General features: G+C 35.3%; 1 protein-coding gene across 1 annotated transcript in view; it reads left to right on the top strand.

The window, feature by feature from the left end:
• Positions 1-2,084: 2,084 nt before the first annotated feature.
• LOC148950762 (uncharacterized) overlaps positions 2,085-16,601 on the top strand; it is a 32,902-nt gene continuing 18,385 nt past the window's right edge. The window contains exons 1-2 of the mRNA XM_089091939.1: positions 2,085-2,170; positions 9,908-9,991. Of these exons, the coding sequence (XP_088948065.1) occupies positions 9,961-9,991 (31 nt within the window). The 5' untranslated portion in view covers positions 2,085-2,170; positions 9,908-9,960. The remainder of the gene's footprint in view (positions 2,171-9,907; positions 9,992-16,601) is intronic.

Genomic DNA, 16,601 nt, shown 5'->3' with positions numbered 1-16,601 from the left:
CACAAGCCAGCAGAAACCCAGCGGAAACCTGTTTTTTCATTGGATCTTTGAAATGCTATGGGCGATTGTTCTCGTGTGTTTATCGGATTGTACATAACTACCAGAAAAACATTCTAACCTGTAGAACATACCTTACTGTCAGTAGTATGGATATGAATATGTTGCAGAAGGGAGGGGAGTACTGACCTCAAGAGTGTAAAGGGGTCAGTTCCTCAGACTCTCCAGCCTCCGTGCCTCATGATGTACACAAGTGTCCCTAAAATTCCCGAGTTGGGTTCAAGGGTCATGCCATACGGTTTTGTTCTCCGGAAGGTTCGAAGCATGCACCTGCCCAGAAATCGCAAGTAGTAGCAATAGTAGTCACAAGTCATTGTAGTACTAATTGAAAGAAGTAGTAGCAGTCGCAATTAGTAGTCCTAGTCGCAGGTAGTAGTAGTCGCAAGTACTAGTAGTAGTAGTAGTAAAAATGGTAGTTGCAGTAGTACCACTGCGATGTAATAGTAGGGCCTAGCTGTCCTCTGTTGTAGTACTATGCATAGTATTGTTTGGTCAGTTTGACAGCATGCCTAGAAATTTTCAAGTTTGTAAATTAGATGTTCCTGAGACATTACTAATGCACCACTTTGATTACTCCAGGGGGTCTGGGGGCCTATGTCATCCTCAAAGGCATACTAATTTGACCTTTTCGGTTTTTTTTTAATAAAATGGGTACATCAAAAGTTTTGATTGGATGTCTTTGGGTAGAGTAGCTAAAAATGGCATGGAAAGCGGTTGGTTGCCTTCTGATCCCTTTTGAATCTTAAAAAGGGGACTAGAAATTTTTATTTATAGTCAGAAGAGCCCCGTCTGAATTTTTTAAGACCACCCCTTCCATATAAAGTGACCAGGAAAAAAATGGTGCCTCCGTATAATCCAGAACACACTCGTGAAAATTGCTCTGTTGCATCTGAGATAACCGGTTTAAGCTGTCTGTATTCGGAGATGATTAGCTTAGGTTCAAGGAAACACTACGTTGTAGTTATTTTTCAATTAAATATTTAATATATAGAGTTGATGTTTTGGTTAGGTATTTAATATAATGCGTTCTAGGCGGCCTGCTTTCCATAATTGTTTGCTGCAGTTTCCTTAATTTTGTCACTAAAGTATTATATTTTCATAAAATTTGGTATAATTCATTATGATTAACCTAACTTCACCTTTTGAGGGTGTTCTGGATTGTACGGAAGTAGCATAAAAAACTTATAAATAAATAAATAATTAATACATTGAAGGATTAGGGGTCTCGGTACTGTTCTATTAGCTAAGCAACACGCAAGACAGCCACTCGAGGTCGATAATAGCCAAGATGAAATAGTCATTACCGGGTAATTCCTATGGGACGCTTAGTAACAAGGGGTTCCTCACTCCAAGAAACTTAAACTTTAGTTTTTTGGGGTTTAGGGGGAAAAAAGGTGCCTAGGTTAGGTTAGGATAGACTACGTATTTAATATATGCTATGCTTTACCCCTACCCCCCTAATGTGCAATATATAGCAGAAATTTGCTTCTAAACTATTATATTTTCATCAAATTTAGTTTTATTTCATTAGCGTTAACCAAACTTCACTTCTCGCGTGTTGCCTAGCAAATAGGACAGTAACGGGGTCTCTACTACCGGTTGTTACTTGAAATTACTAAAATTAAGTAAATTCAATTTAGATTTTCTGTAGGTCGGTTACTTGATTCGTGGGTGGATTGAATAATAAAAGATACCGACCCAGTCAGCATGTTCCTTGGAATAAGACTTTTTAAAGATCCTATCCCAGTGCATTTCCATACGATTTGCATATCATTTACATTGATTTTCCTTGTGAGAACGGTCCTTCTATACCCCCCAAATGATTCCCCTGACTTCTGTCCTTCCCAGTCGCTATCTTGTATTACATCCATGCCTCCTGTGAACCAGTACCTAGTACAATACCCTTTGTTAATCATCAAAAATAGTTGAATACGTGAAATATCAATCTACCCTATTTTCTTTCAATGATCAAATCTTCCTTTAACACAGATTAGATTCATTTCATTCAGTTACAAGTTTTGATGTTTTGAACATAGAAAATAACCAATTTTCTTTAGTTGAGTTTTGCAGTTGTTAGGCATTAGACAGTCAAGTTTGAAGTGCTACGAACAATGTAAGTGAATTTTGTTTTAATATCAACTGGCTTTGTTTTTCTGCTGAAAAAAAAGCTTTATTGAGCATAAATTTAAATCTGCATCTTAGTTATTCTAATTTCAAAAAGAAGTGTCCTTATGAACAAATATTTAAATCCAAAAAGTATTTTTCAACTAGAAGCTCAGGTGAGGTGCTTTCACTGTCTTGGAAAATGGTTGATCTAAGCGAGAAAAAGTTTAAGAATGACAACCCATAGTTTTAAAAACAATATTTCAAAACTTGATTCAATGTTTAATGTTTTTCGTAAGAGAGGAATAGAAATTGAAGCATTGTTGACGAAACTTCTTGTTTTTGGTAAAATTCGGACATCCACCATATGGCTAATATGGGAGTAAAGTTCATTTGTGATGCAAATGGATGTTATATTTAGAATGATGATGCAATTCTAGGTATATATTTGCGTATTAGGGGGGTGGGGTATATATTCTGTGAATATATAGGTTGTAAGAAATTCCATGAATTTCTTAGAAAAACTGGAAAAACAAGGAAAGAAGTGAAGATAAAGGCTCTACCCCTGCAAAATGTATTAGCTAGGATTATTCTGCATATTGGGGAATAAGAATTGTTTTCTTAATGTGTTTCCTTATGCCCAGCTGGACTCCTAGGCTTAAAATAATGGTTGGCCGGTTGGCTAATTTAAATGTATATATGTATATATATATATATATATATATATATATATATATATATATATATATATATATATATATATATATATATATATATATATATATATATATATATATATATATATATATATATATATATATATATATATATATATATATATATATATATATATATATATATATATATATATATATATATATATATATATATATATATATATATATATATATATATATATATATATATATATATATATATATATATATATATATATATATATATATATATATATATATATATATATATATATACACTGTCAAATTAGCCATCTTGTGGTATCCCGTAAATTCTACTTTAGCTACTTTTGGCTATCTTGTAAAAGGGTTAGGTTAGGAAAATGAAACTTTCAGGATAAGTCTACAGGCTAAAGTATGTCACGGGAAGGTATTTTAAAGTACCTACCTCCACTCCTTCTCCCTCTAGAGGTCCTGACCTTTGATGATATCTAAAAATTTGTGTGTTATAAAAGTAAAACCTTGGAAAATAGACCTTCTGCTTAAATGAAGTACAACAAAAAAATTTTCAGCTTTACGACTTTGCTCAATCCCAAGTTACAAGGTTTTAAAAATATGCAAATATGTTTCCTAAATTTTGAAAAAAAAAGCAAAAAAACAATGATATCGCTTAAATTCTACTCAAATACGAGCAATTGCATTTTCAGAACTAAAGCCAGAGAAAAAGAAACTGATTACTGAAAATTAAGGTAAAATGTTGTTTTGTCAAAATTTCAATAGGTATAAACCTGTCATGTAGACATATTTCAGGACCCTCTAGAGGGAGAAGGAGTGGAGGTAGGCATTTCAAAATACCTTTCCCGTGGCATACTTTAGCCTGTAGATCCATCCCTGAAAGTTTTATTTTCCTAACCTAACCCCTTTCCAAGTTAGCCAAAAGTAGCTACAGTAGAATTTTACCCTTGTTTTTTTTCTATCATTTTAAAAAAGAAAGATGTTAAAAATAAGATTCAATAGTTTTAGAATTTATAGCTATCGAGCTGTGATTTGCATCATTTTAAAGCACGTAGGTAAGAGTGGCCCAAGACGGTACTGGTGTATTATGCTGGCATCGCTATATACTGTATCAAAGAAACCAGTCATGAAACCGGTCAAACTGCTATTTCATTAGCAGACAACGGGTGATTTGCTAGATAAATTGATGGCAAAGCGTGGTTTCTCAATATTTAAACAATTATTTTTTGGGGTTTAGGAGGGAGAAAGGTACATAGGTTAGGTTAGGCTACGTATTTAATATATCCTCAGCTTTACCCCCCCCCCCCCATCCCCCTAATGTGCAAATATATAACCCAAATTTGTTTCTAAACTTTATATATTCATCCTATTTTATTTTATTTCATTAGCATTAACCAAACTTGGCTTCTTCGCGGTGCCCGCATAATGCACCAGTACCCCCATGACTACACCTGTAAACTTACTTCAGGGATACCACCAGATGGCTAATTTGCCAGTGTATATATATGTACAAATCTTTAAATTAACCAACCAGTATTATAAGCCTAGGAGCCCAGCTGGACATAAGGAAACATGTTAAGAAAATAATTCTTACCCCATAACATTTAGAATAATCATTGTTAACAACACATTTTGCAGGTTGGGCACCTTTATTTATCTTCACTTCTTTCCTTGTTTTTCCAGTTTTTCTTAGAAATTCATGAATTTCTTAGAGCCTACATATTTACAGAGTATATACCCCACCCCCCTAATGTGCAAATATATAACCAGAATTGCATCCTGATAAGGGTCTGGATAAAATTTAACTGAAAGTTAACATGAAATAAATATGGCTTCTCTGATGAATTTGAAGCAAGAATTGTGTTGTCATTTTAGTTATTTTAGAAAGGGGTCTTGCACCACTTCTACTGAAACTTGAAGCAAGGCATGTCAGGGGTATCGCTAGAATGTCATTTCCAAAAAGTCTAAATCAAGTTATTGTGTTTTTTGGGAGTGGAGAGGTTAACTAAAGAAATAGTATATACTAGCATTTTAGATTTTAACAACACATGCGCCACTTTAAATACTATTTGTCGTTTTTCGAAGGTGGTTTCTTAACCCACTAATGATTCCAGGAGGAATAATCAGGTAGATTTGGTTATTTCACATCATTCCAAGAGGGTTGATTTGACTAAAGATCATTCACATTATATGAAATATTACAAATCATGGAAAAGGTAGTAAAACTATTACGAATATGGAGGGGGAATACAGTCTTGGCCCAAAGACCATTCTCCTACTGTGGATGTGTCTGTTGTTTTTGACAAACCCAGCTTTGCGGTTATTCACAATTCAGTTTAGGGGAGGGAAAAGGTACCTAGGTTAGGTTAGGCTAGGTTTCGTAATAATATATGCTATGCTTTACCCCCCACCCCCCGAATGTGCAAATATACAGCCAAAATTTGTTTCTAAACTATTATATATCCATCCTATTTTATTTTATTTCAATAGCATTAAACAAACTAGCAGTGTATAAAAGAGTTCGTTTAACATAGGAGTACCAAACGTTTTAATTATAAACAGGCCTAGTTACAGATTGCAGCTTTTGCTTCATTAAAGCTGAAAAATTCTAGAGCAATTCTTATGGAGGATGTTAAAGTACACTATGTACACAATTTATTTATTTACGTGCACTGCAATTATCGGAGTGAATAGTGGGGGTTTAGTGTATTAAGAACTTGGGAAAATGACGAAAGTTTGTGTATAAATTTGTAATGCTTTATGGGGTTACCTGAAACTGATCACAATTTAAAATTGTAAGTATCTCAGCTCCTTTGATATTATTATATTTCATTAGGGTTTAAAATAAAGCGAGGGATGTTAATCATGAAGTTACTCAGTTACCCGCTTTCGCCACGCCCTTTCGCGTAACGTGCGGCAAACTTTTGCTTTTTGGGATGTGCGCCACCTGGCTTGCATCACTCTTGAGGTTTGCCAGTTCCTCGAAAGGAAATAAGCAGTAATTGATCACAATTTCGATAATTCTTTGATTATTTAAAAAAAATGTACTTCCCTATTATATGATCCACACTCGAGAAATGCAGTTTGGTTAATCATAATGAAATATACCGAAATATGATGGAAATACAATACTTTAGTAAAAAAAAAATTATTAAAACTACAAGTCTACAACAAAAAATTCTGGTGGAGGAGGAGGGCCGCCCAAAACGTATTTTATTAAATACTTAACAAACCCAATCAAATTATCATCTCTCTATATTGAATATTAAAAATATACCTACAACGTAAATTTCAACTGAGCCTAAGATAATTTTCTTTGGGTACTGTCAACCAAAAAACAAAATTTGTGGATCCACATTCTCGAGTGTGTACCATATAATACGGAAGTACCAAAAAAATTATTGGGTACTGTTTTACTTAATGGTACACACCGCTAAAGACTATTAAGGAAACTAATCAAACGGGAGGGTCAGATACCCGTTTATATTGTTTTATTAAACAAATTGGGGATATATATTTGCACATTAGGGGGGGTGGGGGGTAAAGCATAGCATATATTAAATACGTAACCTAACCTAGCCTAACCTAGGTACCTTCCCCCCCTAAACCCTGAAAAACAACAGTTTAAATATTGTAAATTCAATGAGAAACCACGCTTTGCGATCAATAGCAATTACCCGCTTTACCGGTCTCCATGCTAAATTTATATAGAGTCTATAGCGGTTTATACAATTAATTAAGACATTACCAATTTTTTTAATGAAATTTTTTTTCTACAGATTATGGCAATAAACTCGTCCATACGGGGGAGCCTTCACCTTTATTTTTTTTAATTTTTTTTTTAGAACCTAAAGGAAATGGGGAAGCATCCGGAAAGTTTGGCCTATTGCAAAATAAAATATTTATATTAAAAAAAAAATGAACAATTTTTTGGAGGTGGTTTAATTACAAGACACACATATGGGTCCGTAAGTTAGGCAGAATAAAAATCCCTTAACAAATCTGATTTCAGAAAGTTGTTAAAGGTCCAACTTTCTATCTAACATTTTCAGAAATGTTATGCTTTGTTTTAATTATTTAGATAATGTTTGGTCAATATCTCATAGACAACACTTGTCATTGCCTCTCCGAACAGGTTTGGACCCTTAAAAAACACTCTAGAAACTTCAGTTAGCAATCAAATTAGCCTGTCTACTGCACTCCTTTCCAACCCAATTTCAGGAGGAAAAATTTTGGCTTGACCACACGGATAAGTTTTTGAATATCAAATGTTACTGTATAAAAATAAGATAAGGTTTATTCTTCATTAAATACACATACAATATTACATTTTACTATTCCCCCAAAGGCTCATTGGCCTGTAAAGAAGGAGGAAGACTAATGAGTTACTCAGAGATGAAAAACAGAAGGAAATTTAAAATGGTCACTTACTCACAGACAGAAGAGCAAAAGAAAAGAAAAGAAAATATAAATAAAAACTACAGAAACAAAAATAAAATAATAAATAGACTAAATTAATTAACTAGATTAAATAGACTCCAAAAAATAATTAAATAAAAATATAACACAAATAAAAATAACTTCTAAGAAGCCAAAGAATTTTTAATAATTTTTTTAAACAAACCGAATGAGTAGCACCCTCGAGCTGATTCAGACAACTTATTTCATACAATATGACACGCCATTAGAGGATTAAAATCTGACCTTATACAAGGAGTAAATGGAACTTGAATATGATTTGTGTCATATTGCGAAGATTATAGTTATTTTCATCAGAAGTAAAAGATAGCGGAACACTTAGGGGCTGAGGGAGGTCACCATGAAGCTGATAAAAAGTAAAATATGCACATGAAAGAATGTTTAGCGACTCAAGATCATGTAATGGGAAATTAAATAAAAAAACAAGTTTTTTTAACTGAAAGTAAGGAACGGCGTTAAAACTTAAAACGTACAGAAATTATTCCGTATATGAAAGGGGCTGTCCCCTCTTCAACACCTCGCTCTTTACGCTAAAGTTTTTCATTGTTTAACAAAAATAGAGTTGTCAGAAAGTTAAACTTTAGCGTAAAGAGCGAGGCGTTGAGGAGGAGACAGCCCCTTATATATACGGAATAATTTCTGTTCGTTTTAAGTTTTACCGTCGTTCCTTACTTTCAGTTAAAAACACTTGTTTTTTTATTTAATTTTTGAACCTTTTTGAATTAACGCAGGTTTTGATTTTGGCTCACCGTACACGAATAATTAAAACCAAATTTGCATATTAATTTTACTTTTATTTGGTTAAATGGCTTTCTCGAAACTTGTTTAATTTTATTTACGAACTTTTTATTAGTAATAAGTATACGTAACTTACAAATTAACTTATGTACCGAACTTCTATATTCATAGATTTTTAATACGTATATTAGGGGGTTCGCCCCTAGTCAATACCTTGCTCTTTAAGCTAACGTTTGAATTTTGTCCCTATTCTTTAAAAATGACCCCTTAATCACAAAGGCCGTTAATTAGAATAAATAGCTCTTAGGAAAGTACTAAAAAATCTTTGGCTTAAAGAGCGAGGTGTTAACTAGAAGGTGAACCCAATCATATGCGTAATATTTTCTGTTCGTCTTAAGATTTGGTGTTGCTCCTTACTTTCAGTTGAAAAACTTTTTTATTTATTTAATTTCTGATCTTTTTCTTTAATAATGATGGGAAATCCGGCGCCCCCTTCATAGCAGTGTCCCTTCCCCCATGAAAACTTCCTTCATTAAAAGATCCTCCCATATAGCCCCCAACCCCCACCCCCCCACCTACCAGAAAAAATCCCCCCTGAAAACGTCTGTATGCTTCCCAATAACCAATACTATATGTTAACATTGGGTAAAGTTCATAACTTTCAGCCCTCCCCCCGGGGATTTCGGGGGATTAAGTCATCCTAAAAGACATAGTTATCATATTTTCGATCATCCTGAACAAAATGGCTATCTCAAAATTTTGATCGGGTGACTTTGGGGAAAAAATGATCGTGGGAGGGTGCCTAGTTGCCCTCCATTTTTTGGTCACTTAAAAAGGACACTAGAACCTTTAATTTTCATTCAATGAGCCTTCTTGCGATATTCTAGGACCACTGGGTCGATACCATCACCCCTGGGGAAAAAAAAAAATAAACACGCATCCGTGATCTATTTTCTGGCAAAAAAATGCAAATTTCCACATTTTTGTAGATAGGTGCTTGAAACTTCTACAGTAGGGTTCTCTTATATGCTGAATATGATGGTGTGATTTTCATTAAGGTTCTATAGCTTTTAGGGGGTCTTTACCCCTTTTTTCTAAAATCAGCCAAATTTTCTCAGGCGCGTAATTTTTGATGTGTAAAACTAAATTTGATGAAACTTATATATTTGAAATCAGCATTAAAATCTAATTCTTTTGATGTATCTATTGGTATCAAAATTCTGTTTTTTAGACTTTCGGTTACCATTGAGCCGGGTCGCTCCTTACTTACAGTTCGTTACCACGAACTGTTTGATAACTAATGAACGATTAGTTTCCTGAATGAGGTTTCTAGCTTTATTGTAAACCTTAGAAAGTGGTTTTAATAGTAAAGGAAAGGTTGGCATCCACACTATTGGACAGTAAGAAACGTAAGATTGGATCAAGCAATGAAAAATGATTTTCAAAATTGATCCAGGAAAAGTATGTTTAAGTTTCCTTAAAATACCGAGACTCCTGCATATCTTCATTTTAATAAAATCAATCTGACGTTTGAAAGATATGTTTTCATCAACAAGAATGCCCAAAAAACGAACATATTGGTCCTTAGATGTATGACCGATAATACATATGTTTTTTTTATTGTTCGCACCTATAGAAAGTACCATAGTATTAATTATAAGGATATAAATGTGTTGTCTATGCGGGGGGTGGTGCTACTGGCCTCGTAGAGTGCACAGATGTAGATACCTTCGACTCTGCAGCCTCCATGCCCCCTGAAAGCGTCCAGCGAGTCACTCTTTGAATTTGGTTTTGAAGGTGTCTATTTCTTTTGGTTCTAGGTAAATGGTCAGAAAATAAATAAGCAGAAGTTCCACATAACAAAATTCGTATCATGGAAGACCGCTTAGTTCAAACTTCAAACGGTAAGCTAAATCAATATATTTTGTTAGGATTTATACATTTGTTGTCATTCCGTTACATCCCATTTTACCTTTCTGATTCTCGCCTACTAAATATTTCTAATTTTTACTCTTCTGAGCACTTTCCAGTTTTGATGAAAAGGGTAGACAAAAGTTAATAAAAAATGTAGATATAGTACTAATATTTTTGGCGATGTGGGTTATTCTATACAAGGTTAAGTAATCCATGGCACTCCATAACGGGTACTTACGCATTATACCGAACAAACTCGAGAAGTGAAGTTACGTTAATCATAATGGAATATACCAAAATGTGATGAAAATATAATAGTTTAGAAACAAAATTAGGGAAGCTAGGATAAAGAATTATGGAAAGCAGGCTACCCCATAGTCTTATATTTTGAATATAAGCCATTTGATAGACTTACTACTTCCATAGATACAAGTAAACCTGCAAGTTTTGATTTGTGTACTTACTTTGTTCTGGTTTTATTTGAGGATCTCGACTCTTGGATCATGGGAGACAATTACGAAAGTTGTGTGTCCTGGAAACTAATTACATCCTTCTTTTAAACTTAATTTTTGCATGGAAGATATCAAAAATAAATTAAAACAATAAAACTAAATACATCATAGTATACCCCTCCCAAGACTATATGGCTAGGAAGGCAGAAAAAAAAACTAAATTGTCCACTGATCTTAAGGTAACTGAACTGAAAGTAAGGAGTAACTCAGGAAAGGAATGAAACAAAATAGTAACCATAACTCTACCTGAATTTTGGTAAGAATCAATACATTAAAAGAATCAGCTTTCTGAAATGATTTTAAATAAAGTTTATTAAGTTTAATGTTATCCCTGAAAAGCAAATAGCCTGAGAATATTTGCCTGATTTTCGAGAAAGGGCAGAAAACATTCCAAAAATTAAACAACTTTGATGAAAATTAAACCGTTAAATTCACCATTTCAAAGAACATTATTGTAGAGGTTTCAAGCTCCTATTTACAAAAGTATGAAATTTCGCTTCTTTTTTCCAAGGGGTTTTTGCATCGAAATAATAGCCCTAGAAGCTCGGGTGGGGGAATATTTAAATGAAAATAAAAGTTCTAGTGTACTTCTGAAGTGAGCAAAATACTTTATTACTGGAAAGTGGCGTTTTCTTTCTCTTCAATGGCTCCAGATTAAGATTTGACCCCAGAGAGGACCAAGTTGCTATCGTTAGGTAAGATAAACAGTCAATTTAAAGTATCAAAAAATTATATATTGAGCTTCCCGGTTGCAGAAGAAGCAGTGCTGCACATACGGTGGTGTATTCAGTCCTGGAAAACTATGTAATCGAAATAAGAAAAAATTATCAATATGGATATTCATCTGACGACTTGATTTAACTAAGCCGGTTCACGGCGTCGTTGTTAAGCCGGTTCATCGGAAGTCGTTCTTAAAGAATTGGGACATAATTCAAACTCTTGCGTAAAGAGTGAGGTTTTGAGGAGGACCCCCCCCTCATATGCGTAATGGTTTCTGTTCGTTTTAAGTTTTAATGTTGCTCCTTACTTTCAGTTGAAAAAACTTGTTTTATTATTTAATTTCTAATAGTTTTTTAAGTAATACCAGGAAATCTGGCTATATTTCCACGGATAAATCCCTCCTTCCCACAGATTTATTCACTAGACAATTCAATCCTGGTGGATAATTAACCTTGACAAATACCCTTAACATCTCCAAGCGTAAAATTGAGTCGGCAATGAGAAAGTAATACATGAGAAGAATTTCGTAGAGGAATTTTGACAAATTCTCCAGGTGTAAAACTTACTCCCTGGAAACTACCCTCCCCATGGAAAATTATTCCCGTAGAAAATCCATCAGCAGAAAATCCCCACCCCCGAAAAATGTAGGCATACTTCCCAATAAAATTACTATACGGAAACAATAGGCAAATTCTGTAACTTAAAGACCTTTCCCCAAGAGCTGGGGGGGTTCATAATATCTTCAAAGACATAGTTCTTCGGTCTTTCAACTATGCTGAACAAAATGGCTCTCTCAAAATTTTGATCGGACCATTTTAAGAAAAAAGGGGCGTGGTAGGGGGCCTAGTTGCCCTCCCATTTTGGGTTTCTTAAAAAGGGCATTAGAACTTTTAATTTCCACTCGAATGAGCCCTCTCACGATATTCTAGTATCACTGGATTGATTAGATCATCCCTGGAAAGAAAATAAAATAAATAAACACGCATGTGTGATACGCTGAGTCTGAGTCTGGTGGTGTGATTTTCATTAAGATTCTCTGATTTTTTGGGTTTCCTCCATTTTTTCAAAAATCAAAAATCAAGATAAGAACTCAATTCTTTTGATATATCTACTGGTATCAATATTCCGTTTTTTAGAGTTTTGGTTACTACCCTTACTTACAGTTCGTTACCAAGAACTATTTGATTGTGTTGAGCTATGCTATTGCAGATCGCCTATTATGAAGGAGGGGCATTAGGTCAATTAGTGGGAGTCAGATGCCTAGAGTGCATTCCACTGCCAAAGTTGTCTAACTGCCCATGATACTTCAGATAAATGCAGAAAAAGGTTTTTTTAGGAGGGGGGGAAGGAATAGAAGTTTAATATCTCATCTCTCTTTAATTAGACTAAGCCTGAATAATGGTTCTGCTGGGTAATGTCTCCCTTCTTATTGCAGAAAAGTGTTTCTGATTCTTATTTTAAAGGTTTATATTCGACTAGACTGATTTACTTCATATTTCATAAAATTAGACACAGTGGCGTGTAAGTGCACATACAATATTACAAAGAAGGAACGATGGGTAATTTCTTACGCATTGAAGGAGAGGGGAATAACTGCCCCAAAGAGTATATTTTAATGCCTAGATATCCTAACTCTGATTGAACCTTCAGTTTTTTAGTCTTTTTTTATTCCTTTTTTTTGGGGGGGGGGAGGTGATAAAAATTGATATCCAATCTCTCTTGAAACCTGGGAATATTTTGTTCTACACCTTTGTTGTTAGTGTTGGGAGGGGGGGGTAACAGTGACCCTCCCACTAAGACAGTCTTTTTCTATGTAGCCTAAAACATTACATTTGCCTGCCTACCAGCACAGAGGTGGAAAAGGTGGGGCTGGGCCTCACAACCCTCGCTGGGAATTTTCTGCAGGGGAAAGGGAGGGGAGGTGGCAAGTGTGACCAGGAGGTTTGTTTTCAGTGACTTTAGATGATATCCTTTTTTTCCTATTTATACATAATATTTGGGTTTATTTAAACGTGTATATAAAATGTATTTAGACATAAGAAAACCTGATTGTCCAGGTTGCGATAGCTTCAGCTGTGTAGAAGATCAAAAGTCGTGCAGAATTTTCATTCATATTAACAACCGTAACCCTTCTAGTCTACCTAAACTGTGTAGTTAAGATTTTATTAAGGGCCTGTTCATCAAAGCTACTGCTCATCAAAAATTTTGACTAAATATTTGAATTTTGTCAAATCTTTAATTACGATCCAACATTTTAATTTTTAGCAGAAAAACTGAATAAGTGGGATGCTACCATATAATTTGTAATTATTATTACGTTTAATTTATCAGCCAGAAATCAGGGGGTTATTAGCCAGTATCCAACATGATATCTTATTTAGGCCTAGATATGATTTGAAAACTATCTGCAATTAAATAAAAAGCGAAGTTTTTTCAACTGAAAGTAAAGAGCACCATTAAAAATTAAAAAGAACAGAAACTACTGTATCATATATATGAGAAGAGCTGCCCTATCCTCATCAATCTCGTTGTTTACGCTGAAGTTGGGCTTTTTGTCCCAATTCTCTAAGAAGGACTTGTGAAAGGCAAGGGTTGTTGAATTGGAAAAAGAAGCACTTTTAGAGCAAAAGAAACTAGTGTAAAAAATGGTACGTTGAGGAAGTGAGAACCCCCTTAATATACAAAGTAATTTCTGTTAGTTTTAAGTCTTGATGCTGCTCCTTACTTTCAGTTGGAAAAAATTGTTTTTTAAATTTAATTTCCTTTTTATTTAATACAGACTACGATTTGTAATTCAAGTGCTAGCATTTTCTATTTACACCTTTTTTAAGATTTCTTCCTTTACCGTGATTATTCATCAGTAAATTTTACAATGTTTACTTTAGTTCTTACAAGTCATTTTTAGTATTGCTGTTTGCCTCAAAATTTCAACCTTATTTTAGAAGCGCTAGAAGTGCTTCAAAAAATTTTCAAAGTTCTTACAAAGAAGAGGGGTGAATATGCTCCCCTTAAAATATATCTTGAGCTTCGGTTTAACGCCCAAAATTTCAGTGGGCCTAGGCGTTTCTCCTCCAGACAATCCCCTCGCAGGCCGAAAATTTTTCCCTGTGAAAAATCCCTTATATAAATCCCTTATATATATCCCTTATATATATATAAAAATATATTTATATTTTTATATATATGTATAAAATCCTTTTATATATATATAAAAATCCCTTATATATATATATATATATATATATATATATATATATATATATATATATATATATATATATATATATATATATATATATATATATATATATATATACATATATACAGTGTTTTACGTATAGCTTTGATAATCAGTCTGTAGTTGAGGTTACGAATGCCCCTAATATAGAGTCATCAGCGAGTACCATGAACCATTTTAAGAGAAATTTGGGGCAAAAGTTTCACTGTGAACCTGGGTCTTTATCAGTGCCACAAAAAAGTTTAGTAAAGAGTTTTGTTTCTGAAAATAATCGGTTTAAACTGGAAGAATCTTGAAATTCAAGATCGCGTTCTGGATCTTCATTCTCAATTCAATCTTTCTTTAGTGTAGTGGAGGAGCTTGGTAGTGATAACGAAATAAATGGGGTAAACAGTGAAACTCCTGTTATTAAAAAAGGTTCCACATCAACTTTTCTCGGGCCTGTGGGGGCTCCCAAACGCAACAGCCAACAAATTATTAGCCCAGATGACCACCTAAGACAGAAGAGCAAGTCGGTTAGAGCTGACGACCCTAATAAAATGGAGCCTAGGCGGCTATTTAACTCGTCATAACCCATTGGCTCAAATAGTGGATAGGATAAGCAGGGCCATGGCGCAAATTACGAGTGTCATAGCGCATTGGAATGTTCAGGGTTTTTCGTATCTTAAAGCAGAGTGTCTTCTTAAATGTTGTGATTTTTCAGTTGTATCATTAGTAGAAACGTGGCTGGAAAAAGAGGAGAGAATAGAAGGTTTTTCTTATTTTGGATCACAAAGAAAGCGATCGCAGAATAGTAGAACTTATGGAGGAGTGGCATTATTGATAACGAATAGATGGCGAAATTTATCTCGGTTGAAAAGTGTTTCATTTAATCTAGTATGGGTGCGAGTACATTTAGGTAGTAACTCGTTTATCTTTTGTTCAGTGTATTTACCGCCGGAAACTAGCACTTTTAGTGATGAGGATACCTGGGAGATATTAGAAAATGATATGGATCGTTTTTCAGAACAGTTTCCGTCCGATTATTTATTTTTTAGGGGATTTTAACGGATATACAGGGGAAAACGAAGAAGCCCGTGAGGAGGAGGTGGGTCTCTTACTTACTTACTTACTTAAAGCTCTTGCTCGGCTGCGTCGCCAACGTAGAGGGAACCAGTCGTCAGCGCCGTCAGTCTTCTCCAGAATGTTTGGTTCAGGGCGAGGGTTATCGCTTCAGCCTGGTTGATGTTTCTGGAGGCGAGCCGATCACAGATGACGTCCGCCCATCTGGTGCGTGGTCTTTCCCTAGGACGCCTCCAGCTGTTTGCAGCTGGGTCGAAATCGAAGATGAGCCGGGCGGGTGTTTGGGCAGACAGACTGAGCAGAGAACCATACCAACGCAGCGAGCGAGACTCAAGCTGCTCGGACAGGGGTGGGAGTTTGAAGGACCTGAGGATTTCCGAATTTCGTACCCTGTCGGACCATCGGGAGCGTTCGATTTTTCGGAGGTGTTTCGTCTGGATCTACCTTCAGCGTCTGGGTCTGAGTCAGCGACCAAGTCTCGGCAGAATAGAGCATAACGCTGGCAACCGAAGCAGAATATATTCGTGCTTTGGTGAGGCGGCTGATCTGGGGTTTATGGAAGACTGTTTTTAGAAGGCGACCGAAGACAGAGTTTGCTTTTGCCGCTCTTGCTGATATTTCGGCATCTAGGCTTCCGTTTGAGCAGACAGTTGAACCAAGGTAGGTAAACTGCTTGACTACCTCTACAGTTTGGCCAAAAATTTCCACAGATGACAGGGGGTTGGACGGTGTCTTCTCAACGGGCATTATCTTGGTCTTCGACCAATTTATTTTCAGACCGAGTTTCTCAGCGGCAGAGGCCAGTGTTTCCAGTGTAGTTTTTAGGTCACTAATGTTTTCGCATATTAGCGCCACGTCGTCGGCAAAGTCGACGTCTGAAAGAACTCTTCCAGCAAAGCCTATGCCAAACGGCTGCACCTGCTGTGTTTTTTCAGGATATGGTCTATTACATAGTTAAAGAGCTCAGGTGCAGCGGCACATCCTTGCCGGACACCGTTTTTAATTTTGAAATATCCGGAAGGCCGTCCATTTACGATCACCGCACTTTCGGTGTTATTATACAGCTCT

The sequence above is a fragment of the Artemia sp. Qi Xiang Cuo genome, chromosome 7 (assembly GCF_049724085.1).
Source record: "Artemia sp. Qi Xiang Cuo chromosome 7, ASM4972408v1, whole genome shotgun sequence".
Classification (NCBI taxonomy): domain Eukaryota; kingdom Metazoa; phylum Arthropoda; class Branchiopoda; order Anostraca; family Artemiidae; genus Artemia; species Artemia sp. Qi Xiang Cuo.
The sequence above is the reverse complement of the archived record's forward strand: the minus strand, read 5'-3'. Positions and strand labels throughout refer to the sequence as shown.